Source organism: Accipiter gentilis, chromosome 4 (assembly GCF_929443795.1).
Source record: "Accipiter gentilis chromosome 4, bAccGen1.1, whole genome shotgun sequence".
NCBI lineage: Eukaryota > Metazoa > Chordata > Aves > Accipitriformes > Accipitridae > Astur > Astur gentilis.
In genome coordinates this window covers 31,621,357-31,648,354 of record NC_064883.1, presented here as the reverse complement: position 1 = coordinate 31,648,354, position 26,998 = coordinate 31,621,357, and the positions used below count along the sequence as shown (strand labels likewise).

The following is a 26,998-nucleotide window of genomic DNA, read 5'->3' as shown; positions in this document are numbered from 1 at the left end:
GGGGAGCTGCTTCCTATTAAGTAGATCTGAGGAGTCAGAAAATATATATTTTAATTTGATTACTGAAAGCTTGATGAGATGTTAATTCTCAGAGCACCTAATTTCTTATTTAAAATCAGGTAGCTTTTCTATGGAGTGGGCCTGTAACCTCTTAATATTCTCATGGTGCTTAACCACTAATCCATATGGCTGCCTGTTCAACAGTAATCATACTAGCCTGGCAGTGGAGGTACTTTCAGTGTTTAGTTTATGTTTTTTTCCTTTGTCATCATTTTAGGTGAATGTTAAGGTTTGATTTATTTTTATTTTTAACTTTTTTAATTTGAATTGCTCAGTAGTTCAGGTAGAACATAAGGGACCATTAGAACCTGTTCTAACACCTCTTTTGTAATGTGTACAAGTGAACATCGTACAATAATTTTCTGTGTGAAACCTGTAACTGTTATGTTTAAAGATGATTGTTGGAGGAGGGGAGATACTTAGATCTAGTTTTGGCTTTTGAGGGTGGATGGCTATGCTAACCTTCTGGGGATAGGCTTAGTCTGTTGTTGAGGAACCCATTTGTTATTATTTGAATATTCTGGCATACACTCTTTTTTTAAAGTAAGTTTCTAGACCATGTGATGCTGCCTTAGTCTCCTCACCAGTTCTTTTATTTAAGATACAATAGGCATACCATAGACTGTATGCACTGATGCTATTTTGTGGTTCTTTCTCAATTACTGTAGCATACAATCCACAGACTTTTTTTTATCCTAATGGCCACATTGAAATTATATTTGAACTGCAAAAATTACAACTGACTGCTTCTGAACAAATAAATATTGAAGTTTAGATTGCACTGCAGTTACTCAGAAGCTAAAAAAAGCCAAGCAAAAGTCCCAAAGCTCAGTTCACTTAGTTTGCAAGACCTCTATTTTGTATTACAAAATGCAGCTTGTTTCATCATTTGCTTATTTGCAACTTTTGAGGGAACACAAGTGACTTGAAGTTTCCTGTAAGTGCTGCAGCTGTGAAAGCGAATCAGGGGGAAATGGCCACAGGTCTCAGTAAAACTGCTCTTCATTAAACATGTGGGGCTTGCCATCTAACTTAAAACTCTTTTTTTTCCAAATTGCACCTGGAATTGACTTACCAGCTCCATTTCTGAGGACTGTGAAGTGATAATTCATAGTCAAGGAAGAATAATTGAAGCACAAGCATTTGGAGCATTTCAGGATGTTGCTTTGGGTGACTTAAATTCCGTGCTGGAAAGCTTTTTAGTCTAGAGATGATTTCACTGCCTTTGTGATTGTCTCTGAACACAGTAGTGGGTTTGGCCAATGTTGAACTTGCCTGCTCTGAAAAAAATCTATGTATTAATCCCACAAAGTATAGCATTGTGTATATCTTCCTATCTGGTTTATTTTGCATCTTACTAATTTTTTGGGTTAGCCACCTCAGTGAACAGGACAGGAACCACTATGGGGTTGATGTGACTGAGTGAATGGTGGCACGTCCTTATTTTTCTGAAATCTGAGAAGCTCAATTCTCTAAAACTCATCTTTCAGATCTGTGGGAATGTCTGAAATCAGAAGCATGACTAGATCCGGTAGAAACTTCTTGCTTTATCCCTGTCAGTTTTGCTATTGTCCTCAGCCTTTGGTTTTTTTGGGGGGGTGGTGGGTGGTGGGAGCAGGGAGGAATCTCCACTTTCCTTGCTGGTATGTCTCTGAATGTTATAACTCTTCTGGGTTGTAACTTACTTTAAGTATTGATATACCCTGGAGGTTTGCAGAGGAGAGGAACATACAGCATCTTTTCTTGCTTTAATCGATTAAGATATTCCCACCATACCTGACCCAGGTTTTTCCACTAAAAATTAATATTAGTAATATGGATTTTTAATTAAGTTTTGCAAGAAGTGACTATAAGCATTCTGAACAATGTACTGTTCCTATTTTTCTTAAAGAAAAATAAAATAAAAATTGAGACATGGCAGTCCAGCATAGCTGAGACTATATATTAGACCTTTGCCTCGCTAAACTTTCCATTCCATCTCATTTGATGACAACTGTGGCAAAAGTATCCCTTTTCTGCCTAATTCTGTAAGGTAATATATTAGGTACAGAGTGATAGGCTTTTTTTTGTGCCTGTCCATGCAGACTGGTGGAAGATCTTGAGCATTGCCAGAATTGTCAAATGCCTCACTGGTAAGTGGGCAACTCACACCGTAGACTGTGCAACAGCTGAGTTCCCTAGATGTGCTTATTTTGCAGTTACCTCGGTTTACCTGTTGCCTGAGATAGTCATAACGAGTAAAGCTTACCATCAAGTTTTATCTTGTAGGTGCATCAGGCATCAGTATGATACCTTTTTTCCTGCAGTTGGAAGGGCTTGGGTGGCTGTGAGGAAAATGTTTTGGTTTATATTGCATATATAAAGTATCACGTGTTATATTTTGTGTTTAAAATAGTTTTTCTCAAACTACTAACAAAAAAACTTTATTCAGAGATGTTTTTTTGCTCCAAGTGGAGGACTTAAGCTAGTGAGCAAAATTGTATTTCTGTCTTCACTCTTATCATTCATACTACTACAGTGCTCTGTACTCTGAGGGGACAGGAAGAGCTGTCCTTACCCAGCTTAAAAATCTTTGTTATTCTCCATCTGAGCTACTTGGGTTACTACTTTCTTCCTTTTATGGCACGTGGCCTCTTCTCCTTCAGGTATGTTCTTTAATGCTCCGATCCCTATGGTACTTACTATATTGCTCGTTCTTATAGGCTGTTGACTTTTCCTACCAAAAAGCAAGGATTTAAGCCTAACATTTTAGTTGTGCATAGTTGTACAATAAAACAGCTTCTTACTGTACATTTTTAATAGCTTGCTCTATTTGTTTCTAACTTCAGATGTGAATGTGCTGCCTTTCAGGATGAGGGTTACAAATGTGCGAAGCTATACAAAACCTTGTGAGAGTAATGAAAATAGAGAACCACCCCAAAGTGGTTCTTTCTCACTGCAGAGGGACAGAAACAAGAATCCCAAAAGTGCACTTGAAAGTTGTTGACTAACCTGCACTCAAGGAGAATTCCCTATTTTCCTGATCAGACTGTTGCAAAGTTTCATTCCTTGTACCTTGCTTCCCTCCATACCTAAGTTAACTTTTTTCTTAATTTAGCCTGTTGTTCCCCACCCCCCTGTCCCTGGCAGAAATAGACACCTCTTGACTTATTTTTGTTTTTATAACTGATTCTGTTTTAGGCGTTTGAAGGTAATGCCTTTTTCCAGCCACCTTTGGAGTTTAATGATGCAGCTAAACCCCCTTAAGAGCTAACAGGTTCTGAAAGAGAGGGTCTTGCTCTCCTGTCTCCTAAGTCATTCAGATACTTCAAAGACAACTCTAAATATGTTTTTGTTTGGTTTTTGGTTTTCAAAGTCTCCGTGGGCTTAATTTACTGTCATTCTAGTTTCTTCCGTCAGCTTGCTAAGAGGTCACATCAACACTGCAGAGAGGAAGGGAGATGGCATTACTCCTCTTGGTCGCAGTTGGCCAGTAGACCAACTTAGCTATATCTTAAAACTGTATCAGTGGCCTTTTATTTTCTGAAATAAATAAATTTGTGTTTTTTCTTGTTTTCTAAACATCGAGTTGTTGGCCGAGTCCTTTGAACTGTGTACTTTATTAATTTGGTGACATGAACTGAATTAGCAAAAGAATTTGCTGAACTTCTGGTATAAGCAGAAGTGTCAGTGTGGCTTCTGCTTTTCTGCACAAAGGAAATTATTTGCTTGTGTGCATGGGGAGTTAGGGTAACTAACTCATTTGAAATGGCAAATTACTTTTCTCTTGGCTTCTCTTTCTGCTAAGGTGAGCAAACCAGTTTTTCCAAAAGGAAAAAGAGAAAAAAAGAGATTTTTAAATTTTTTTTTAATAGTAGATATTCTGATGTGTTAAAGATAGCTGTTGAAAAATTTGCCTGAAATTAGAAGTATGGAAACAATCAGGACTTTGGGTGTACAGACCTAAGAACAAGTATATCCTGAGATTCGCATTTCCCTAACCCACATCTGTTTTATGTTAGAGTATGAATAAATTACTTGATGAACAGGTTTTATCATAATTTTTCTAGACTTTGGGTATATAATTTGATTTTTGGTTTGTAGAGGGATAGAGCTAGCATGACACTATGTAAAATGTGGTTCTTCAAATCATATATTCTGAAACCGTATAGCCAGTCAGGATCCCTAGAACATACCTTTCAGATGTTGCTCTTAGTTTATAAATTGGGTGGTATTGAAACTTGTTTCTCAGGTTTTTAATATAATGTTTATGAAAGTTAGGGTAAATAGCTACACTGACTGTTTTCTGAAGGGATTGCCTGTTTAGTCCCAAGTGGGACATTCTAATCAAGGAAACTACCTACTGGAGATTTGGGGCACGTGAGTAGTGCAGTACCTTGAGAGTAGTAGTTGCAAGTAATAAACTCAGGGAAAGCTCTGAGAAGCAGATGTGGAGGGTAGCAGCTGCCTGGGTGTTCAGGAACGGGTAGACCCTACCAGTTGCACAACAGAATATATTATTTTTAATATATTAGTAAGGCAAGCCAACAGAAATTACTCTAGTATCTGATTTCATACTATACCATGGTTGCTTCCTAGGCCAGTTAGCTGTGTTATTCACTGGGGTTTGCTGCCTCAAGTTATTCCTATAACATATTTCCAGTATATCGGTAAGTGTGCTGATAAATTAGCATTGTTCATCCTGTTTGAATACAGGTGATATTCTGCAGCTGCATATGTTATTAAAAACTTTAAAGCGTTGCAGTTCATAAGCTCAATAAGATATTTTGAAATTGTTCTAACACATAACAATGAAATACTAGCATAACAAATGCTTGCAGAATTCGCTGCTACAAGCAACATTTAGTGAAGCAGAGTTTCACACAAGTGAAATCTGCTTTTACAGCAGAGTAAAAGGACAACAGCTGTAAATTGTGTGGGAGTTCTGCATTTTCTTGTCAAATGTTTGGCATTAAATACCCTTTCTGACAGAACACAGATTTGGTCACTGCTGTGTTTTGGAACTGTCTTTTGCAAATTGTTCTTTTCTCTATTTAAAAAAAGCAAACCAACCCTTAATATTTGGAAAGTAAGCCATTAATATACACATACACAGGTTTTAAATTGTTAACGGCTCTGGCTTCCTTCTGTTTCAAATAGTAGAATATTACAATTTTTTGTTCTACTGAGTCATGGGTTTTTGGTAACTTGCATGGTAGTAGTTAGACTTCATTCTGTTTGATCAAATGGTACTCAAGGCTTTTGGGCTTGCCCAGTAATACAACTTCAGTAACTTTTGAGTAATTTGGGAATATTATCAGAGGTGATGTTTACTTTCCCATCTGCACTTTCCATGGGTGTGTGGCTTTACACTGCTTTGTGTAAGCACTGGACCCTCAAAAGTACGCTTAAATGCTATGGGATCTGTACTTTGGAAAATGTAAAGTGTAGAAAAAATATCTATTCAGTTTGAAGTGACTTAAACTAATGGAAACTTTCTTGACCTTTAAGCTATTATGAGTTCAAATAACACCATTCTATCCCCCCAATTATATTTCATATGAGCTAACTTTTTAGATGTGCTATGGTATTGTAATGGTGACACATAGAAGTGTTCCATGAAGATGTTAATAATCTAATCTGTCTTAAAAAATACTTTGATCTCTCTGAGGCAAATGAGATGTATGGCTATACATTAAATCAGTTAAAACAGTAAATGGCTTTTTAAGCGAGGGCTTTCCAGTACTCCCGAAACTTTAAGAGATCATTCTGCTCTATCAGTTATTCTGCTGTAACACTTCTAAAACAACTGAAGAACTTGTTGTGCTCTTGTGATACTGCCCTTCTGAAAAGCAGTAGCTGTTGGCATATTATAGGACAGTTTTCCACTGGAGAAAGCAAGTTTGGGTTTTTTGGTGTGTTCTTAGTGTACTATCTTAGTTTTTATAGAAAATAATCCTTGAGAGATATCACAAATGATTCCCAACGGCTTTATTCTTTACAAATCTGCATTCAGACATGTACTGCAGGTTCCCCAGAGGTCAAGAATTGACAGCAGTTAAACTAAAACACAGAATAAACTTGGTGTTTCTGCTAGTATTGTTGAGACATCCTTATAACAGAACCAACTTGACACCACTTCCATGAAGGTGGAGGAAGAATAAATGTGTAAATCTACCACTGTATGGCATGTCCAGGTTGTTCAAGATGCTGGCTACCTTTCTGAAATAGGTTACAGATACTACATTATGTCTGTTGAAAACATCAGTGTTTTATATGGTGAAGTGGACAGGGTAAAAAAAAAAAAGTGAAGGAAATCTACTGGTTGACTTTACAACATTGTTAAATTCGGCCACTTTCCTGACTGGGGTAAGCTTGCTGTGTAAGCATGTATGAAGCAAAGTGTTTCATACGGTATTTAAATTTTCTACTATAGGAAAAGCAGCTTTGTATATATCCTTGGACAAAAGCTTTTTTATGGAAGGGAGAAACGAGATTGTGCAAGTGGTGAAGTACAAGCACGGTAAACACTGTCATCTTTGTGCATGTTTTACAAAGGATCCCATTGTAAGATCTTATTTCCGTTTTTTAAAATATTTGACATCACTGTTGCAATCTTTCGATCAATTATATACTTTCTTTTATTGCTATAAACTTCTGAAGTTCATATGTAATAGTTTTGCTCACTGAGATGGTTATGAGCACTACAGAAATGTGAATGGGAAATCTGTAGAGTGTACAGGAAGAAAAGGTTTCCCATTGATTTTCTTTCATCGGTCAGTTATGATGGATGATCTGGGAGTGTTGTCTCTGGTACTCAGACACAGCCAACTGCTCCCCTCTGTAGCAAGCCACGGCGTGCCAGAGAGCCCTCCTGCTGCAGCAGCTTTCCGCTGCTGTTTGTCAGTCCTTGTGAATGTGACAGAAGCAGCCACCTCTTGGCTTTCCGTGCTGTGGGATTTTTGCAGTACAATTTAATAAATCATTGTCTTGATGAGTATGAAAATAATTTAAGGCACTTCTTTTGGGCTACTAAGAAAAGGGAATGTTTCTAGTTTTACAGGCTTTTTGCTATGCATCTAGATTTTTTTTTTTTTTAATTGATAAGGCATTACAATATCACCAGATGAAGACTTACGTTTTTGGCAACTTTGGGATTTCTTTTTTGTTATGGGAGAGGTAAAGCAGAAGGGAACTTAAGCGGCTGAAATAACACAAGCGCATTCTGGCAGAACATGACATCCCATGTACTAAGACTCTTTGTTTCCTAATCTAGTTTCATAAAATAATATATTAATAGATTTATTTATATAAAAATGCCTTGTATGTAAATATCTCCAGAAATAGAAGAAAGTAATAGCTCAGCCTGTAATTCAGTGTAAGTAATTTGCAAAATTGACCAAAAGATAGAATTAAGGAAAGTAAATCAGAAGCTTAATTTTCCTGTTTTCAATCTGATGAAAAGTGATTGACTAGCCATTTGAAAAAATTACTTTGAGTGTACCTGCTTAATTTTTAAATTGGACATTTTAAGCATTTAACTGTTGAATGGACTTTACTAGGCAAATTTATGTGAATGCTTGGTATAGGATGATTTTAATTCTGCATTGCTTTGTAATGTCGTTTATTTTTTCTTACCACTTTATAATGGCAAATCAACTGAACACAAGAACTTAAATGTATTTAAATATTTGCATTACTATAGCTTGTCTGAAATTTATAGTCAACTAGTAACAGGCTTATAATATTTACTGTCGTCTTCTTATGCATTCCTTAGAACTTAGAGAGTGAATTGTCCAGTTAAGTTTGGAGAAGGTTAGTGCATTAAAAACTTGTTTGGGTTCCCATTTCAATTTGGCTTGTTAAATTAGTTTGCTCTCTTCACCTCTGACATAGTAGAGGACTGGCTGAAAAATCTCCCTCATGGATTTTTGGGTATTACAGTAAGTTTTAAATGCGCCTGAATATGTCAGAAAGTAAGTAGCGTCCAGAACATGTTTGTGAAAACATAAGCCAAGAGCAGAAAGAGGAAGGAGGAGATGAGCTAATTATTCTAGTTGAAGCTGTCACTTCGTGAAAATGAAACTGTAGAGTTTTTGAGATTTCTTTATTCAACAGGAACGATATAAAAGCTAGTATTGAAGTCGCAGGCCTTCTTAAAAGGACAGTGGTGATTCCTTGGCAAGAAGCTCGGTTGTTGAGGGAACTGGGATGCTTCGTTGCCTGTCTTGGGATGCTGTGGGATGTGCCTGTTATCCTTTCTTCAGCTTGCTGCTGCAGAGAGCCAGTATTCACTTGTTTTCCTTCAGCGTAATGCTGTTCTTTTGCATGAGTATGGACCATCTGTTGCTTGTAACTTCATAAAGAGTATTAAGATAAGAATTGATTTTTTAATTTTCTTTTTTATTTTTAGCAGCTGGTTTCAGCAATTAGAATGCTGCTACTGAAATGGAAGCTTTTGATTTTTTAGTTCATAACACTAAGAAAAGCTGCAAATGGAGACACAACACTAAAAGCAATTTATTTGTAAAGGAGGGAAAATCACGTGTGGAAGATCAAGTTTTGCAGGCTGGTATTGCAGTTCTAGAAATTTTTGTCTTGGATTTAAGTGCTATAAAAGGAAAAAGGTAACTGCCAGTTTTGAGGAAACTATGTTTTCTTTTAATTGTGGGCATCCTCGATGCAGTGTGTTCTCATTGCATGAAAATAAACCAAAAGCATTTTTAGGTGGTGGATAGGGAAGAGTTCTGTAGTCCTTGCTTCTCCTGGCACTGCAGTCTTACCCTGTTGGAGTCCGCTGACAGCCCCCCCCCCCCCCTTTTTTTTTTTTTTTTAAGTTTCCTTTAATTTTGAACACTTAAATACTGCCATCTGAAAAAAGCCATTTGTATAAGGTAACATTAAAATTTAAGGTGTCCTCTGGGAAGCTGATATGCATTTTGGTAATTAAAAGTACCTTGTGAAGTATAGTACGTTTGCTTTCTCATTGCAGTGTGTTCAAGTGCTCAGAGGCCTGATAGTGTATCTGTGGCCTTTGTTGAAAATGTTGACTGTTCGTTCATGAATGATTAACAGGTTGTTTTATTTAAAGGCACGTATCTGCTTCCTACTGTGCCAGCATAAAAACTATGTTCTGAAAAAGCTGTGTGTACAGTCTCTGTTTGAAGAATGTTGTGTGTTGATCCTAGAAACTTTGTCCTGCCTGCATGAAACTCTCTTCCTTATCAATTTGCAGGGATTTAGTGCCAGCAGACTTTTCTGTGAAACTGAACTTATATATGGCAGATTTCTAAAGTATTAAAACACAGAGCATTACTTAGCTCAGGGAGAGGTCCTTATGTTCATAAAGTTGTCATAGGGCTTAATAGGCTGTACCATTTTCATTCAAGTTGTAGCATCATAGAAGTATTTCTGCTTTCTAATTTTTCTTTATCACTTTTCTAGCAAGAGTCCTTCACTGTTCTTAGCGGGAGAAAGCAACATGAAAAACTGTGAAATCCGTATCAAATAGCAAATGAATGTTGAAATGTTTTGAGTATAAGGTGTTTTGTGTGTGCGTGTATGGGCCTGTTGAAGGACGTGTTGTGATTTTGATAGTGAGAAAACAAAGAGTCTCTTTTGATAGATTTAATTCCATGTTTATGAGCACTGGAGCTTGTTAGTGCAAAAGTGAAGCTCAGGGAGTGAAGTTCTATCTGGAAGTCCTCAGGTACATACAGAGCTGTTTAATGTTTAGCATATATTTAAGTTTCCCTTAATGGTGTATGTCTGGTTTTGGGAAAACGCTCATGGAAGTGGTCAGAAACTATTTTGATCTAGATAATGCTTTCTCTGTTCGGATTTATACATTGGTAATGAGTAATGGGTTTGGTAAATGAAAGGAATACAGTTAAATTAATATGCTTTTTGGCTTGGAACTATTAAAGGTTTTTGCAGAACACAGTCTTGGAACTTAAAACAGGCATCTGAAATGGAAGGAGATGGTGGAGTGCCGGGGAGCTCTACAGGGACATCTAGTGGGACCTGCCTCTCTGCACGACTCTCCTTCCCAAGCTGCTGGGGGGAGAGGATTGACCTTCCTGTCGACACTGACGTAGAAAGTACACTAAAGTTAATTACAGGAAACTTTTGAGCTTTCTAAAAGCTGTTTTTCTCATCAATAAATGAGAAATTCTTCACAAAATTACCCTTGATAAGGTTGGGTGCTGTTGAACTGAGCATTATTGTAGACGTAATAACGTACCTCCTTGTGTGGCTCAAGGTATGAGGAAGTATTATTGTATGTTACGTGGTTATTTAAAATAGTTCCTGGTAAGAAAGTTGTATCCCTCAAAGACGTACTTATAAGCTAAGCTGCGTGTTGTAGTTAGATTGATGGCTTTGAGTTTTCTTATGCTTCGCTGAAAGCAGTAACTTACAGGTGCCTTTCAAAAATCCTGCAATTCTCCCCAAAGAATCTGGCAGAAGAGAGTGCAACAGGGAATGGAAGTAGCTGGAGGCTTGGTTGGCAGGTTAGTTAGCTGTCTTGTTTGTTGTTCAGGACAAAAGTTCTGGCTTCCCTTGAAAACCAGAAATTGGTATATTGAGTTTGGAAGGACTGAGCATTCAGAAGAAAACACCTCATTATGTTTCATATCATGTTACTGTTTTAAACTTAACTACTATGCTGCTTGAATTATGTGGCAGTACGCTGGCTGTGAGCTTCCAGTATTGGCTTAGCACATACATGTCCTGCAGTTTCATCTGGAGTTGTTCTGGGTATAATGCTAAAACCATTGAAAACCTCAGTGTGAAACCTTTGAGCCATATTCCTATGTGTTGTTTGAGAAACTGTTCTAAAAACTATATTGAGCATTCTGTGTCATAGGCTTTCTATTTGGAAAACACTTTTATTAATACACAGAACTGTTCTTTTAATAATGGCACTTCATGTCTTAATTAAAACAAAAAAGCAACTGGCAAATGCAGGCCAGACAGCAAATCCTTCTTATTGCCTTGTGTGGAAGAGCAATTGTAGGAGGACGGGAGTGTTGTGCAAGCCACCAGCCTCCCGCTGCAGCAGCCAGGGTGTTTGATGGTGCTGCTTTTGCCAATGCCTTGAAATAGAGGAAGAACCTGAAGGTTTGTGCATTTGCTGGTGCAGGTGTATGTTGTGGTTTCAAATGACAAGCTCAGGGGTTTAATGGCAGGATGATTTATGTGGGAAATGCAGCTCTGCAGGCCGGTTGGGAAATGAATGCAGAAACTGCCTATTGAAAGAGGAGACCTCTAGGCTGCTTTCGCAGCATCTGAGGGAATCGAGGTTCATCCCTGAAGGCAGTGGAGTGATGTTTCATTCATAGTAGCATTTTGTATGGTGTTACTGCTTTCAGGAGCAACTCCACCAAAGGCAGCCATTCTACTCTCCTCCTCCTCCTCCTCCTCCTCCTCCTCCTCCTCCTCAAAAAAAAAGGCAAAAAAAAAAAGCAGCTGGGTGTTGGAGACTTGGATAGTAGAAAAATAGCCTCTTACTGCTCATCAAGTTTTGTAACAGCTTGTTTGTTTTTTTTTCCTTTGAATTAGGTAGAGGAGGATACTAATTGGTTTTGGCTCTTATTTTGCCAGTGCTGCGATTTTGGTTTTTTTTTTTCTCCCTCTTGTGGTTTGCCTTAAACATACTGTACTTGCTATATCTAGTAAGCTGTGTTTTCTCTTCTAAAGGCACACAAAACAAGTCCATGCCTGTTTTAATCTCATTAAGTTCCTCTCTAGCCGTTTCCCTTTTGGTTGTGCATATTGCCCATATTTGGTTCTAGCTATGGTGCAATCAGTTTATATCTGATTGTGTGGTATGCTAAGCTGTCTTGCCTGAGCAAACCCCGATAATTTATGATTAGATGTGGCCTAGATTAGCAGCTTATGATTTTAATGTTTAAAAGTACATTATAAAAGATCTTTTATGTAATGTAATATGTTATTTTTTCCTGTGAAAGATGCAACAAGAGGCACAAGGACTTGCCTGCAGCAAAGCTTCTGAATTAAAACAAAGCAGGGGGAAGGGATGGTATAAATTCCTTCCTTTAGAGTGCCTAAACAATGTGTCCTAAAATACAGAGATGGCAGTGCATTACCAGGAAACTATTCGATTTGGTTTAATAACAAGCTGCTTTCCCAATCTCATAATCACAGCTCTTATATTCTGCGTGGTGTGTTTTATATACTTGTATTATACCTTAAAAGTGGAACATCTGAAAGTCTATTTCTCTCTAAACACTTTAGTGGCTTATTTGAAAGTACTTGTGGTTTCAGTGAGTGCCATGGACTTTTAACCATGCTTTCTGCTGGCCTTCATGTTAGCAAACTATTTATTAATGAGAAATCAGGGGTTTGTTTTCTTGTTGGTATTTGTTGTTCTACTTGTGTACATGTATATGAATAAAACTAGGTGGATAAGAATATCCACTTATTTGTTTCAAGAAGAGAGTGGTAATTAGAACACTCAGTGATATTGCCTAAAATATTTAAATAAGCATCTGTTTGGAAAGGCCTACAGGTCAACTGTCCAGGTGTTTTCCAGAGTCTCTTAGTCACAACATTGTGCTCATCTTTCTAACCAAACTGTCTGTTTGGATCTGCCTGAGAAGATAGAAGTGCTGCTTTACATTCATCATCATCTGTACTAGCAGTGAGGGAGAAAGGCTGTGGAACCATCTTTGCTTAACAAGTGGCATCTCAGAAATGCTACATTTTGTCTTGAACGAGATCACATTACTCACAGTTCCTGAGCAATACCTGAACTGTAAAGCTGAAGTTTTTCAATAAGGCAAGGATATAATTATTTTCATGATGATGCCGGTGTATTTCAAATCCACTGTAAGACGTAATTATCAGCTGTCATCTGGAGATATGCTGAAAAATTGTTTCAGTATTAAATAAATATAGCTTGTGCTATCTACCTTATAGTTAATAATCTCATGTTTTCACGTCCCAGCATCTTGTGGCTGTCCTTTGTGCTTTTGTACTTAACAACAAAAAAGGGAGTTTGTTGGTTCGTTTAACTACTGTAATATATTCTGATTTGCAAGGGAGCATTCTAAAACTCATTTGCTCTTTAACAATACATTTCTTCTCTCAATAGCCAACTACTCCACCAAGCCAAGGGAGGCCTGATTCACCAGTTTATGCTAATTTACAAGAACTGAAAATATCTCAGTCTGCACTTCCACCACTACCTACAAGTGCTCCGGTCCAAATAAATGGGGAATGGGAAACTCATAAAGATACGACAGGACGCTGTTATTACTACAACAGAGGATCACAGGAACGAACCTGGAAACCTCCACGGTGGGCCCGAGATGCAAGCATTAATAAAGGGGATTCCCAGAGCCATGCAGATCATGAGGTAGTTCCTTCTGAGATCACAAGCAATGAGACTGTAATGCATATGAATGCTGTTTTGCTATGGAATTTGGTATCGCTGAGTTTCAAGGTGTCAAGGAGTGTCTTCATTTGTCTTTCTGGTCATGTGTCTTGGTATGAAGTAGTAAACAATTTAGCTTTTCAGTTGCTTTTGTATACAAGAATGCATACATGAACTGTGTACAAGAGTAGTAAGTTGTAAAAATGCCTTACAGTCCCTCAGCAGGTATTGCAGCTTTTCCTTTTAAAGGTAAAGGAAAAGTAAGATATTTTGAAACTAATAGGACTATGAATGATGATAGAGTAAGATAACCATTCTAAGTTCTCTGACATGGAGTGCGTTCTCTTTCCCAGTGTATTTGCCACATTTTTGGGGGGAGAAGGAAGGGGAATGTGACAGTGCTTCTAGCAGCAGGATTTATGGGGATGCATTGAAAAAGGCAAGGGGAATTTTTTATTGTTACCAATATCAGTTAAATGCACAGTAAAACAAAGGCGGGGGATATACAGGTGTTTGCTACTGCTTGGTTAATGCTGTGGCAGTAAATTTGAATATGAGATGCTTTTCTTATAGAGGAAAATATTTTTGAGGGAGGAATTAAGATGGATTTAGAGGTTAAGATGGATGTAGAGAACTCAAGAGTTCTGGACTCAAAACCAGACTTAAATTGAGTTCCACAGCAGTTTCCTTCTGCATCAAAAATACTGGCATAATTGAAGCTTCTATCAAATTAAAATATATTGATTTTTATTTTCATACTTAGATTTATACTATTAAAAATTTATGTATTCTATGATGCTTTTAAATTTTTTATTTTTTTTTTAAAGTGGCATATGTGACTGTTCAAACTTGAGTTTTATTTAATGAATTCTTGAAGAGGTAGAATAATTATAGTGAATATAAAAAGCAAGTTTAGCTGGATAACTTGTTGCAGCAATTTAACCATTTGCTGAAGAGATTTGAATTTACACACTTGTCAATGATTTCTGCCTTGGGTAGCTGTAGAACAATCTAGGAGAAAGGGCAGTTAAAGGAGAAATATTTTGTTATCAACTTGTGTTAACTTTGAGGAAATCCCTTTCTTCGCTCTGTGAATGATATTCTAGAGAAGAGGAGGACATTAAAATTACTGTGTTAGAAGCTCTGCCTAGCCAAGTGTCTAGGTGCAAGGGTAGCAAATACTGATGGGGGGAGGAAATCCACCTTAGCTTTTGGAAATTAGCTGTAGGAGCTTTTGACTAAATTACATTCAAACCATAAACTTATTCTTTAGATATCACAATGGATTTTTTTTTGTTGCTTTTGCAAAACTTTTTGGCAAAGCTTTGCTGCAGACCTTGCTTAAGAGAGTTGAAGATTATCATGGAGTTATTTATGTTAAAAGATGTTTTGGGCTAATATTTGAGGTGCAGATATATTCTGTGCAGCCAGTTGCTAGGGAAAGCCAGACAGTGGTGTGTGTTTATCTGAACTGCAGTGACTCAGATAAAGCAAAGGAATAGTTGGGAGATGGATATTACTATTTAAATACACTTAAAATAGTGCTCTTGTGTTCAAACAGTACTTGAGTTAATCAATTTCCTGATTGAAAGAAAAAAGCAAACTTTTATCAAGAAATCTTCTACATATTTCACTTTTATATACCCTCTTCAAATATGTATAGTTTAGGTGGATTTCCTCCTGAGCCTATCAGAATGTTTAGTTTTAAAATTTAGTTGTGGACTGCTCAGAAATTTTAGATTGCTGGAATCCCTGTTGTAGAAGCCTACCTCTGGGATGGTAGTGCCAGAAACAGGAGAGAAAGGAAAAAGGGACCCTTTCATTGCCTTTGGCAATGGCCTTCATAGCAGCTGTGACATCCGCAAGCATTTGAACAGCCAAATTTTCTTGCCACAGGCTAGTGGCAGCAACAGGTAGCCTGGTGAAATGTTTGTGGTTGTCACTTTGGTATCTCTGCCAATGGTCTATTAATTTCTCACTGGCTGTGCTTTTGCTGGATGAGGCTCTGTTTTTAGTCTGGATAAAGTGATTGATTTTTTTCAGTAGTAACTTTCCCTGTAGCAAGTATAACTGATTTTCTGTTGTCATTCTTCCTTTTCATGGAAGGACTTCCAATAGTTCTTTCTCCTTCTCCATCTGCAAATGATACCTCTGACTCTCTCATAGCTGTACCACAACTTCACCACATGGTTGCGTGTTTGGAAAGTTTGATTTTTTTATTTTTTTAATTTATTTCATTGGCCATAACTTAGCTCAGTTTCTCTGTTTATTTGTGATGCTTGAGGTATCACAGATTGGCCTTCAGACAGTTAGATCTATCAAGATTTCAGTCGTAGTAAGACCAATGGATGATGCATGTTTTGGTTAATTTTTAACTTGACATAAGTTTGCATTTCCAGTAGCACAAGTTCCTTAAGTAATTTGTGTCCTCTCTGACTGGGTTATCAAAGTTTGAGTCTAGGGAGATATATGTTGCATGGTCATGTCAATCCACTTTCCAGCAGTCTTGTGTTGTTTTTGAAGCTGCCTTTTTTTTCCCTTCCTTTCTTTTCTGTTCTGCATTTGGGAGTGTGCTTCATACTCCACTGTTTGTGTTCACCTTTTTGTTTGACCTCTGAGTACTTAAACCAAAATATTTGGAGTAAAGGTTGAGATCCTAGCCTAAGCGATAGTAAAAAATAGGACATCCAAAATTTTGTTTTGTGAAGACTTAGAGCAAATATGCCTTAATAATTAGTAAAACCAGATTAACTTCATTCTAATAAATTAAGTTGGCTTTTATATGCTAGTCTGAGTTATGCTCCTTCCCTTCAGATTTAGTAATAAAAGAGCATATGCAGGAAAGTTAAATGCTAGTTGTATCTCTACTGATTTGTCCTCAGAGTAGCTTGTATTGTATTAGGTGGCAAAATGGCAAGATGATGTAAAAATGAGAACTGTGAATGATCATATATTCTAATATATGTGTAATATATTAGAACATGAAATAGCTTATAGTTGGTCTTAGAACTATGTGATTAAGAAATTGAATTTTATTGGATAATTAGGAAGGGGCAAAATTGTACCTAATTTGTCAAAGAAGTTGGTAACAGATATGGCACAAAGAAAACAGTTGTAGGTTATGGCAGTTATTTGGATGGGGTGGGGGGAAGCAGTAAATTCCTGTCAACAGGGCCTCTAGGAAAGTGTATAAGACTTTGGAATTACACGTAAAATTTATCAGAGGTAGTGACTTGTTAATGTATTTGAGGAAGGAGTGCTTAACTGTAATTGGGAGAAATTTGTCAGTGAAGTGATTTAATTAAGGTGTACTGTAAAAGGAATGAGATGTTGTCATATCAGGGAAGTGCAAAATTCTAATACCTAGCTAGGAGACCATAATGTGAAGTAGAGACCAACAAATTAACCTGCAAGCTGTAGAAAAGCAACAGGATTTCATTTAAATTGAAAACTACATTTAAAACATGTGGCTAACATGCAATTTTGTTCCCCATTCTTTTGTTTCAAAGTAAAAAAATGGTGATAAAGGGATGCTAGCTCCTTTAATTAGTAAGTATTCTTTCTTATTATTTTGATTTTTAGAAGTAGTAGTAACTTTCAAAACTAGACTGGTTAAGTGATAGAAGAGAGACCGTAACTGTTCCTTTTTTTATTAAATGCATGGTGATGAACTGGTCTCTGCCCTCAAGAATTTTCCATGTAAATGGAAAAAAGCCAAGACAGACAGTAGAAGTGATGATGTGGGGGGCCTTTTACATAAATCTCTTTAGTGTCACAGCAAAGTTCTTAGAAGGTGTAAGGTTGGGCAGCTGCCTGCTTAAGATGGCTTTATTTAAATGCGATATAGTATAATTGGGGATGGGACACAGGAAAGCATGGATGCTACATAAAAAGCATATAGGCACTTAATACTGAAAAAGTGTTGAAAATTAAATTGAAAGTTGTTGAATGTGGTTTGGCCAGTGTTCTCTAACCCCTGTTGATGCAGCTTCAGCAGTTGTTCCTACTAGCTGAAGGACAAGGAATGCCTTGGCTTGGCAAACTTTCTAACAACTCAGGAATTTTGTTTAAGTTTAGGTCTGCAAAGGTAGGTGATAGTTAAGTCTGGAAGCATCAAGACTATTGTTATATAGTTGCCCTACAGATAGACACATTAACAGTCATTCTTACTGAACAACAGTGTTTTTCCTAGGAGAATTTTCATTTTGAAGTCTTCTGTTTAGTTTTACATGTCTGCAGTGTTTCCTCAGTATCAGGAGTTGCTTGGAAGAGGCAAATACAAATGAATTATGTTATTTGGCCATAATTCCTGTTAATAATGTGCAAAGTCTACTACTTTGAACATATGTCATTGCACTTAATATTTAACCATTAAAACATGATGTAAACTTAAATATGCGTATACAATATAGCTATCTTATAAAACAGTAGTTCAGATGGGGCCAATAGCACTCTTATCAACTCCTCAGTCTTAATTCTTGAGGCATAAAAAGTGGGGCTGAAAACTTTTTTTTTTTGCCCCAGTGGTTAGAAATTGGCACTTCAGAATTTCATGTTACCCCATGTGCTAGAGAGGTAGCAAGAGAGGCAGTATTGTTTAATCTGTAGTTTACATTCTTGCCTTCTGTAGGCTGCAGAGGATGCTTACTTTTTTTTTTTCATGTTACTTTATTAATGATCTGAAAATTTCCCATGGATTTTGCTGTGTTTGGTAGGCTGGCTCATGTCAGCATAGGCAGTTTGTGTCACACAAGTGGTAAGGTACTCAGAAAGGTAACACCCAAAGCCTATGTAATAATCATTTGGAAACATCACTAACATGTTGTCTCTAAAACCACTGACTCTTTAAAACTGGTGAGTTTCTGATACCTGGATATTTTTTTGTAAGATTTAAGTTGTTCTGGGGAGGTTTTTCTAGTTTAAAATTGAAATTCTGCCTTTCTTCTGCTTTGTAGTTTTCCTTAAAACCCTTACACTTGTGTTATTGAACCTTAGTCAATAGTTAACTATTGTAATTTCTGAATAGCAGGATGTGTTCCCTCTTAAGTGTTATGCTTCCTACTAGCCAAGGATCCAAGACAGTGTGAAAGGAAATCTGCACTGAACTCCTCAGGAGACTGTGGCATAGAGATATTGTTGTGGGAGATAAATGCAGGGAGATTTTTTTTTATGCATGCTTTGAATACTACTACAATAAATTAGCAAGGAGATGAACAAGGTGTATGAGGGAACAGAAATTGTTTGACAATTGACGCGTGTGTGCAAAATCTTTTTTCTACTTTACACGTCACACTTGTTCCTTACATTATAATTCACTTCTACTTTCAGAAAATGATCTTACACCTCATCTAGCTGTGCCTGGTAGATAGTGTTGCTTTTGTATTGCTTGTTGTCACATGCTTCAGAGTTAGGAAGAGGAGAGTGGAAATTCCTAATATTTTAGGATGCATCGCATAAGTGCTTTAAAGTGCTGGGATCTACAAAGATGCAACTGGAGTTTCAAGTGGTCCTTAATGATTATTGTGTTTCCAGATACTATTTGGGAAGGGGAGAAAAGGATTTAGGTATGAAAGTTGGGATGTTGCCAGAAAAACAAGGTAGCAGGTCTCCCAAGTTTTTTGAGGCAATGCAGATTACTAAAGCTAACTCTCTTCATCATTTAGTAATGTAAATTTGTGGGAAATAAAATTTAGATTGGGGAAAAAAAGGCATTTGAATTTGAGTAGCTAAAATCTGGTATAGTAGAATTAAAAAAAATAATATTATCAGTATAAACCAGTTGTTCTGAAAATACTTTGAATTGCCTAGCAATTGTCAAATATTTCTGTACTGTAAAAATGCATCTCTTATTTTCTGATGTAAGACATAAAAATATGAACTTCCTGAATTTACTACTATTCTCTTTCTAGTCAAATAATCTTTGATCTTTCAGATTTTAAAGCGCTTTCATTCTTAAAACTGCCTTGTATGTTTCTGACTACTTGTAGCATCTTTCATCAGAAGAAAACGACCACAGTTCTTGTTACAGCCAGTCAGATAGTCAGTATGGTTCTCCTCCAAAGGGTTGGTCAGAAGAGTTGGATGAACATGGTCAAACCTTATATACCAATGACTATACTAATGAAAAGGTACTTTTTCCTTCTTCTCATCACATGTTCAAAATCTTTTCCACTAATTCACTGTTAGAAATGTAGATTTTGTTTCTAGAAGTGGAAAGCATACTGCAGCAGTACCTTCTCCCCCCCCCCCCCCCCCCCCCCCCTTATGTGTGTTCATTATTTAGAAGAAGTTTTCTTATTTCCAGTTGGGTATCAGGTTACGTTAAATGAACACATAATGTATAATTTTTTAAAAATCCTGCCCTCCCCCTTCCTCTTAGTTACATTTCAGGAATGAACTTCATACCAATGTAATGTTTTTCTTACTGTCTTTTAAGAGCTGTTCTTGTCTATGTAGGCATTCCAGTTAGGATGGTTTCAAAATGAAAATAATGCTGCTTTATCAGTTTCATCGTTTACTAGAGATTTTCAGTACTGCTTTCAGATGTAGACAAACTTCTTAATTTAACTACAGCTGTATCAGCAGATTTATGTTCTATTCTAATCATCTAGTTGCTACGGACAACTTACTGTGATTCTGAGCACATAATAAAAATTTCTCCCACATAGGATAAGTGACAATATTTGTTTATATTTGTAAAGCAGTCCCTTTTTCTAGTTGTTTACTAAAGTTGCATTTTGTTTTTTTAACTTAAAGTGTTCATTGAAACAGTAGTTTGTCTATCATATAGCACTACTTCTTTTCCAGTTGATGTATGCAGGTTTTTTTGAAAGAAGTCTTTAAATAATTGAGTTTTATGTCAGTTTTGGAACTTTATCCTGCTTTCTATTTCTGCTAAACATCTGTAGAGCACGTACTTATTGTTTTGGCAAATATGCAAACTTTTTTTAATTGCACTGGGATTGATAGGAAACACTGTTTCCTATCACAAACAGTTCATTGGAAGGCAATCTCGTGAAAACTGCTTGACCCAAGAGCCTTACTGTGAGTGTTTCTGTGCATATTTTTGTGCGATCTTGTAGACTTTTGCTCATTATGATTCTTTCCTTTCTGCGTAACGAGTCACAGTTGTCATAGTTTTACCTCTTTGATTGCGGGACTTGCTTATAGAGGTTACAGAAATTATGTTCTCTTCATAATTTATTTAGGAACTGCATCTCATATTCCTGTTGATGTTTTAAAAACAGAGTTGTTCAACAAGTGCAATTATCTCTTAAATTATCAGTAGTTGCTGGCTGAGCTGCTTGTAATTCTGTAATCTTATGTACAAAATCCTTATACAGATATGATGCAAAGATTGTGCTTCCTTAAACTGACACTGTAATGTCAATAAGAGTGAGATATACCATCTTCAAAAATATCTGTTTATCACAATCTCTTGTGTGATTTTGCAGCACTATATGTTTTGAGGTGTTACAGAAAGAAAAAAATATTAGTTAACCCAATTCAGGAAGCTGAAAATTGTGTTGCTCTCGTTGCTAACTAACCTTGGTTAGTTAATGGAGGCTGTGCACTAGATGCTGCTGAAGTGGATGGCACTTTATTAAAAATTTAACTTCAAATTGCAAGTATGAGAGAGTTACTGTTATGACTGTCACTCTGATTACATTTCCTATCATCGCATTTTCCCTACAGTGGATAAAACATGCAGATGAACAAGGTAGACCATACTACTACAGCGCTGATGGTTCCCGATCAGAATGGGAGTTACCTAAGGTGAGTGACCTAAAAAAGAAACTTTGACAACTTGGGGCTTTCCCCTCCTCCTCAATAAAAGTTCTATGGGGCCTTTAATGGGAGTTATTCACAACAAGAGGACTTATGTGTTGCACTTGGTTATTTCTTGCATTTTTGTGGAATTTCTGATTGTGAAGAGAAAAAAATATGCTCAAGGACATGAAAAATAGATGTAACTATTCAGATGTCAGAGAAGATCTTGTATCTTTGCTGAACTGAGCTTTTCATGCAAGGCAGAAGAATAGTATCTGTGATTTTGCTGTGATAAAGAAAACCTCTATAGGAAAAAAGAAATTTATTTTAACTACAAAATGTTCCTGAGAAACTGTAGTCTATTTTTAGTACCCTCCAAAATGCTTATACAGACAAGTGTTGAAAAACAAAAGTTTCAGCAGAGTTTTGTGGTATCTTTGAGGATGATGCAGTTTCACCAAAAGTGTGTTCTGGTATTTATTAATTTCATAATGAAAATGGGAATTTGTAGGAAAGTGCCAGAGCTAGGGACAGTTGGTAGTCTGAGGATGTACCTAATACTATGTAATTCTCATTTTCACTTTGAAAAAACTATAGGACATTTGTCATAATGATGTAGTTTTATATGTCTTCCCTGCCATTGGGATGTTTGTTCAATCCTACATAGTAAGTTCAGCATTAAAAAAAGTTTCACACGGAATTGTGTACATAAGTGTATGAAAGAGCATGTTTCTCTATTGTTTCATCAGTCCAAAAACCTGGTGTCTGAAGTAACTTCCACTTATAAAGGAGCAACGCTAATAGATAGTGCTTTCATAATACTTGTGAGAAAATATTTACACTGAAATTTATGAATGGATCTATATACTAGACTGTTTTCTTATGTTGGTAAAAGAATTGCATCTGAGTCACTGAAGAGTTGAGTTAGCTTTGTGAATTCTCATATGTTGGTCTGATGTGTTAGATAAATTTTGTAACATACATAAACCTAACAATATAATCTGTAACTATTGGTTTTAAAAAGCTACTTAGCTATTAGATTAATTGGAAGTCTGAAAATCTGCTAGACCAGGTTTTACCAGTAACAATTGTTAGTTCAGTATGTATAATGGAAGTGAATTTTGGGAAATGTCTTGCATATTTCATTCTGCGACTTCTGCAATGCAGAAAGTTTTGACTGTGAAGAAGTTGCTTTCCACTAAAACAGAATGGATTTGGATTTGAACTAAATAGCAAATTAAGTTGGCTTTGATCCAACTGCAATAAGTCACAAAGATAATCCAGAGCTGCTACATGAGGCATATTAGCATACAGGGATTGGGTCTAGTATTGGTGTGTTAGTCCATGATATTCTAGTGGTTCTAAACAGACATCTGAGCTCCGTTGTACTAACAGCCACCTACAGAATGAAATATAGCCTCTGTTTCAGAGTTTGTGATCTGATATGCTTTAGTTCTTGTTTATGTGAAAATCATCACTTATTGCTGTTACAAATGTTCCTTGAAAATTTTCTCATAAGCCATTTGGGCCGAATGTACTCTTTAATTCCTTCTTGAAACTAGTAAATCTTGGGTGGCAGCAAATGTAAGGTTAACAGAAGTAAATGAGCAATTGACTCTTGTATTCACGATCCAAGAGCCTATGTATTTTCAGAAATCCTTAGCTTTTATCTTTAAATGCTGTAGAATAGATGAAATATTTCAGTAAAAGATTTACCTGGTTTCTGTAACTGTATATCTGAAGAGCATACAGCAGAGATGTTACACTTGTGAGTAATTGAAGCATGATTGAAGATTAGTCTCTTGAAAATCTTACTGAAGCTGGTTCCAAATATGCTTAGAAACAAATGAATTGGAAAGACAATGTAGACTGCAGAACTGCTTTGAAGAAAAATAATCTATATTGAAAACACTTACGAATGGTGAGAGAAAACTGTAAAAAGACTTCGGCACTGTAACTCTTGCTTAAATGAAAATTAAGTTCCTAGGAACAAACCCCTACTCTGGGTCAGTTTTTTCCAAAATTTGTTGTGAAATAAAGTGCTGGCATAGCATGGTCATGTAGTGCTGTTAAAACAGAAAAAGAGGAGAATGCTTTTGTTAGATGGTTCTTAATAATCTGGACTTCATTAGAACTAGATATCATCTGAAGGTTTCTGGGAATAGCACATTAGCTGAGCTAATGCTATAACATTAAAAATCTTCACTGTTACAGCATTAACTGTAAATGTGAACATGCTTGGGAATAACACTTCCAGTATTCTTGTCTGTGTGTTAAAAATTGTGAGGGTATATGTTGGGGAGGGAGGGCAGTTACAAAACAAATTACTTCAGACAGTCTCACAGAAAGCCCTCCAGTCATGTATATTTGAATAACACCTAGGAATAGCTGAATGCCTCTGCTTAAAAATGACATCTCAGGTGGAGTAGCTTTGACAACTGCTGAAAGGTCTATTAAGGCTCATGATGAGTGTGACCCAGCTTTTTGCAGTGGAAAAGAAGAACATACTGAATTATTCTTTAAAATGGATAATAATCTTTAACCATAATTTGTACTACATGTTGCAAAAGACTTTGAGTTTTCTCCTATGCCTGTGCATTCTGCTGCGTTCAGTTGTTGGTTCTTGCCAATTATTTAAAAAACCCAACCAAACAACCCCCCCCCCCCCCCAACCACCCCTCCCCCAGCAAATAAAAGTTCATTCCTGTGTAGATCACTGTGATAAAAATGTTTATTTCCTGTGTAGTGAATGAATAATATCTAAATTGTGTTGAAAAAGGCTACAGCCCTATTCCAGAAACCTAGTTTTCTAATACAAGTTTTATAATTTAAGCAAATGAGAAATCATTTGTATTAAGTGGGGAAAAAAAGTTAACTTCATCTCAGGAATAAGAACTCCATAACTTCTAAAGTTTAAAAAAGGTAATCTATCAAAATGACAACAAAGTGAGGAAACCTGTGTAATAAATAATGAATAAGGAGCTCAAAGGGGAAGTAGAGAGGACAACCTAATAAGAATTAGAGATTAATGGTCTCTCAAATTTTCAAAATGCATTCTTAGGCTGATATCTAGCATAACAGCATGATGCTTGGCCATCCTCTGACTGAGCTCTCTGATCCAAGAGTAGACTTTGAAAGAAAATGTGTATACCATAAGCCTCTGGAGTGAACTCATAGTTTTGGTGTTAATATTTACAGACTGTGATATTGCAGTTGTACTTTCTCTTCTCAGAAGTTCCTGCAGCATTAGCTGCCCTTGCTGTATCCACAGAGAATGGGCTGGGTGGAAGAGCTTCATTTTTGGCAGTCTTAATAGACCAGCAGTCTGTTAATTCACTCTGTGCACTGTCAACACTGGGCCTCAATTCCGATACTGAGGTGAATGATTTTTGCCTGCTGGAGACCTGAATGCTGAAAAATTACAATAAAACACGATGCAGGCAATATCAGGAAGATATCATGCAATCAAATGGTGAAAGAAAATAAAGATGAGAACATGTAAATAGGGCCTGGTTGTCTTATGGTAAATTTGTCTTGTTCTGAGCTGTGCTACCCAATTTGAGGTAACATGCTTTGTGTGTTGGCATTCATATCTACTGTAAGTCAATGCACTAAACAGTATCGTTAGCAGTAGTGAATCATCTTCGTATTCTCGTCATAAAATTTGGGGTTGCTTGGCAAAAGTTGAGATAGTCTCAGCTGATGTGAGGATCTAGATGTTTTTTAAGGACAAAAGCGCAAGTGATATGACAAACCTGAGATATGTATGTGTAGATTTGTACTCAAGAGGCCTGGTCTGGTCTTCCTCATTTGTCCTGGTGTTTGGTGGTTCCCACCCTCTTTCCCTCCTTCCAAGTAAGATGAGGAGTGGGGGGGAAAGTGCCCCCAGCTTTTGCTTGGGCAAGCAGCAGGACCTGTGGCAATTAGTGCTGACTTGGAGCAGTCTTAGTGATCTCAGTGAGGGTTCGGTGAGGCAATGGACGTCCAAGTCAGCAGGGTGAATAAAGTGGGTTATCCAGAGGTGTCTGTCAGTCACTTTTACATTTGAGATAGAGCTGCTTGTCCCAGCGGCCTCCTCGTTTTGTGTAGATTCTGTTCCTTCAGTGCGGCTGGTGCCTCCAACGGCTGCCACCCAGGCATCCTATGGCAGAGAGTGAGGAATCTTCTTTCCTAAAGAAAGGGAATGAAGTCTTTAAGAAGACAAAAATGATTCTTTTTTTTTTTTGATGTAGGTTTAAGAAAAATGTGTTACTGATTTAGCTGAGAAGAAAATCAAAAGCTGTAACATAGGTGTTATGTCTGTTACAGCACCAAAAAAGTTTATTCAAAGCCAATGACAGTAGTAGCACTAAAGAGTGGTTTTGTTCTGAGGCAACGTTTAAATTTTTTTTTAAAATCTTCGATTTCAGACAGTCTGTTGGAACAACTATAAATAACATGGTAGAGTACATAAGGTGCTAAAGGGTACTAGGATATCAGAATATTTTTAAATGCTGCTGTTTTGAGCTCTGATTGCAAGAAGGTAAACCACTTAACTTTAGGTCTTTACTAACTCTCATTGTTGCTTCCCATTCTTTTCTCCCTTCAACCACCCAGTTCCTTTCATTTGGCTGAGGATGTTGTTAACGCAAACCAAGAACAATTTTTTTTCTGTTTCTTAAAGATGACAGATCTGTGTCATCCCCGTAAAAATGGGGACAACTGCTACAAATAACTCGGAGGTGTTACATTTATTTCAGTCACAATTAGGCTAGGACAGAGCCTTGAGCCATGCCACGTATCGAGTTAAAATGAAATGCAAATCACTTGGCCAGTTGAGAGGGTTAGGAAATTTTATACTGAGGCAAAGAAAGATTTTAAGTAGCTGATGAAGGCATTGAACAAATTCAGCAGTGAATATAACCCTGTGTGACCTATATTTCTACTACTGGTGTCCTTACCCTATGCCAAGAGCTGTTACAAGAAGTCTGGGTTACTTGGTGCACACAGTCAGGGATTGAGCAACTTGCTTCTGTCCTCCCTTTGTGATGGGAGGTGCTCCCAATGGAATGGGGAACAAACCTAGGTGATGTGCTGGAGAGGTTAAAGTAATGGGATAAATTTGAGTTTGTGGAGGATTTTCATGGAGCAGTAGTGTGTATATTTGGAGTTGTGTGCTACATTATCAAAAGCTTTAGAATTAAGAAAATAACATCTCGCCCTAAGAAGATGGTATTAAGGCATGTGGTGTAGCAGAGATTGTCCTACCAGGCAATGTGTAGTCTTGAACGGGCCAGTTTTATTGCAATGTACAGCCCTTGCCAGATATCCGTCTTCAAGATTACACCAAGGCTTAGGCATAGAAAGCCTGCTTAGAGTTGTATAAAAATAAGATTTTTGCATGAACAAGGAGAGTCCAGCCTAGTTGCGTATTGTGGCTGATAAACAGTGGAAGTATCATTGTAAAAGCTTGTAGGAGAGGCAACAGCTCTGCAGGTAGGAGTCCCATAGAGTGTCAGTAAGTGAATCTGACCTGAAATGGTTCTGCAAGGCTTTTTGAACTATGAAGATTGGCTGGGTGGAGACCAAAGAGTAGCAGGGGTGGTGTCATCTGCCTTGGTTAGGCTACTGGCTCTGGCTGCTTCTCTCTAGTCAGTGGACTCTACCTGATCTAGAGGATGGCTAGATCAGCTGGATAATGCAGAGTCTGAAACAGTATCTGTATTTCACTGTGATTCTCTTTGGAGGTCACAGATCAATCCATTTATTTTAGAAGCGGAGGCTTGTCTTGAGCCCAGAAATACATAAGGT

General features: G+C 37.1%; 1 protein-coding gene across 8 annotated transcripts in view; it reads left to right on the top strand.

Moving 5' to 3' along the window:
• The window catches only part of ARHGAP12 (Rho GTPase activating protein 12), a 78,927-nt gene that overhangs the window by 21,542 nt on the left and 30,387 nt on the right, over window positions 1-26,998 (top strand). For 5 of the 8 annotated variants that reach the window (XM_049798514.1, XM_049798517.1, XM_049798515.1 and 2 more), the window contains exons 3-5: window positions 13,157-13,420; window positions 19,426-19,566; window positions 21,134-21,214. In XM_049798514.1, the coding sequence (XP_049654471.1) occupies window positions 13,157-13,420; window positions 19,426-19,566; window positions 21,134-21,214 (486 nt within the window). The remainder of the gene's footprint in view (window positions 1-13,156; window positions 13,421-19,425; window positions 19,567-21,133; window positions 21,215-26,998) is intronic. The other 3 variants (XM_049798520.1, XM_049798519.1, XM_049798521.1) reach the window with 2 other exon arrangements.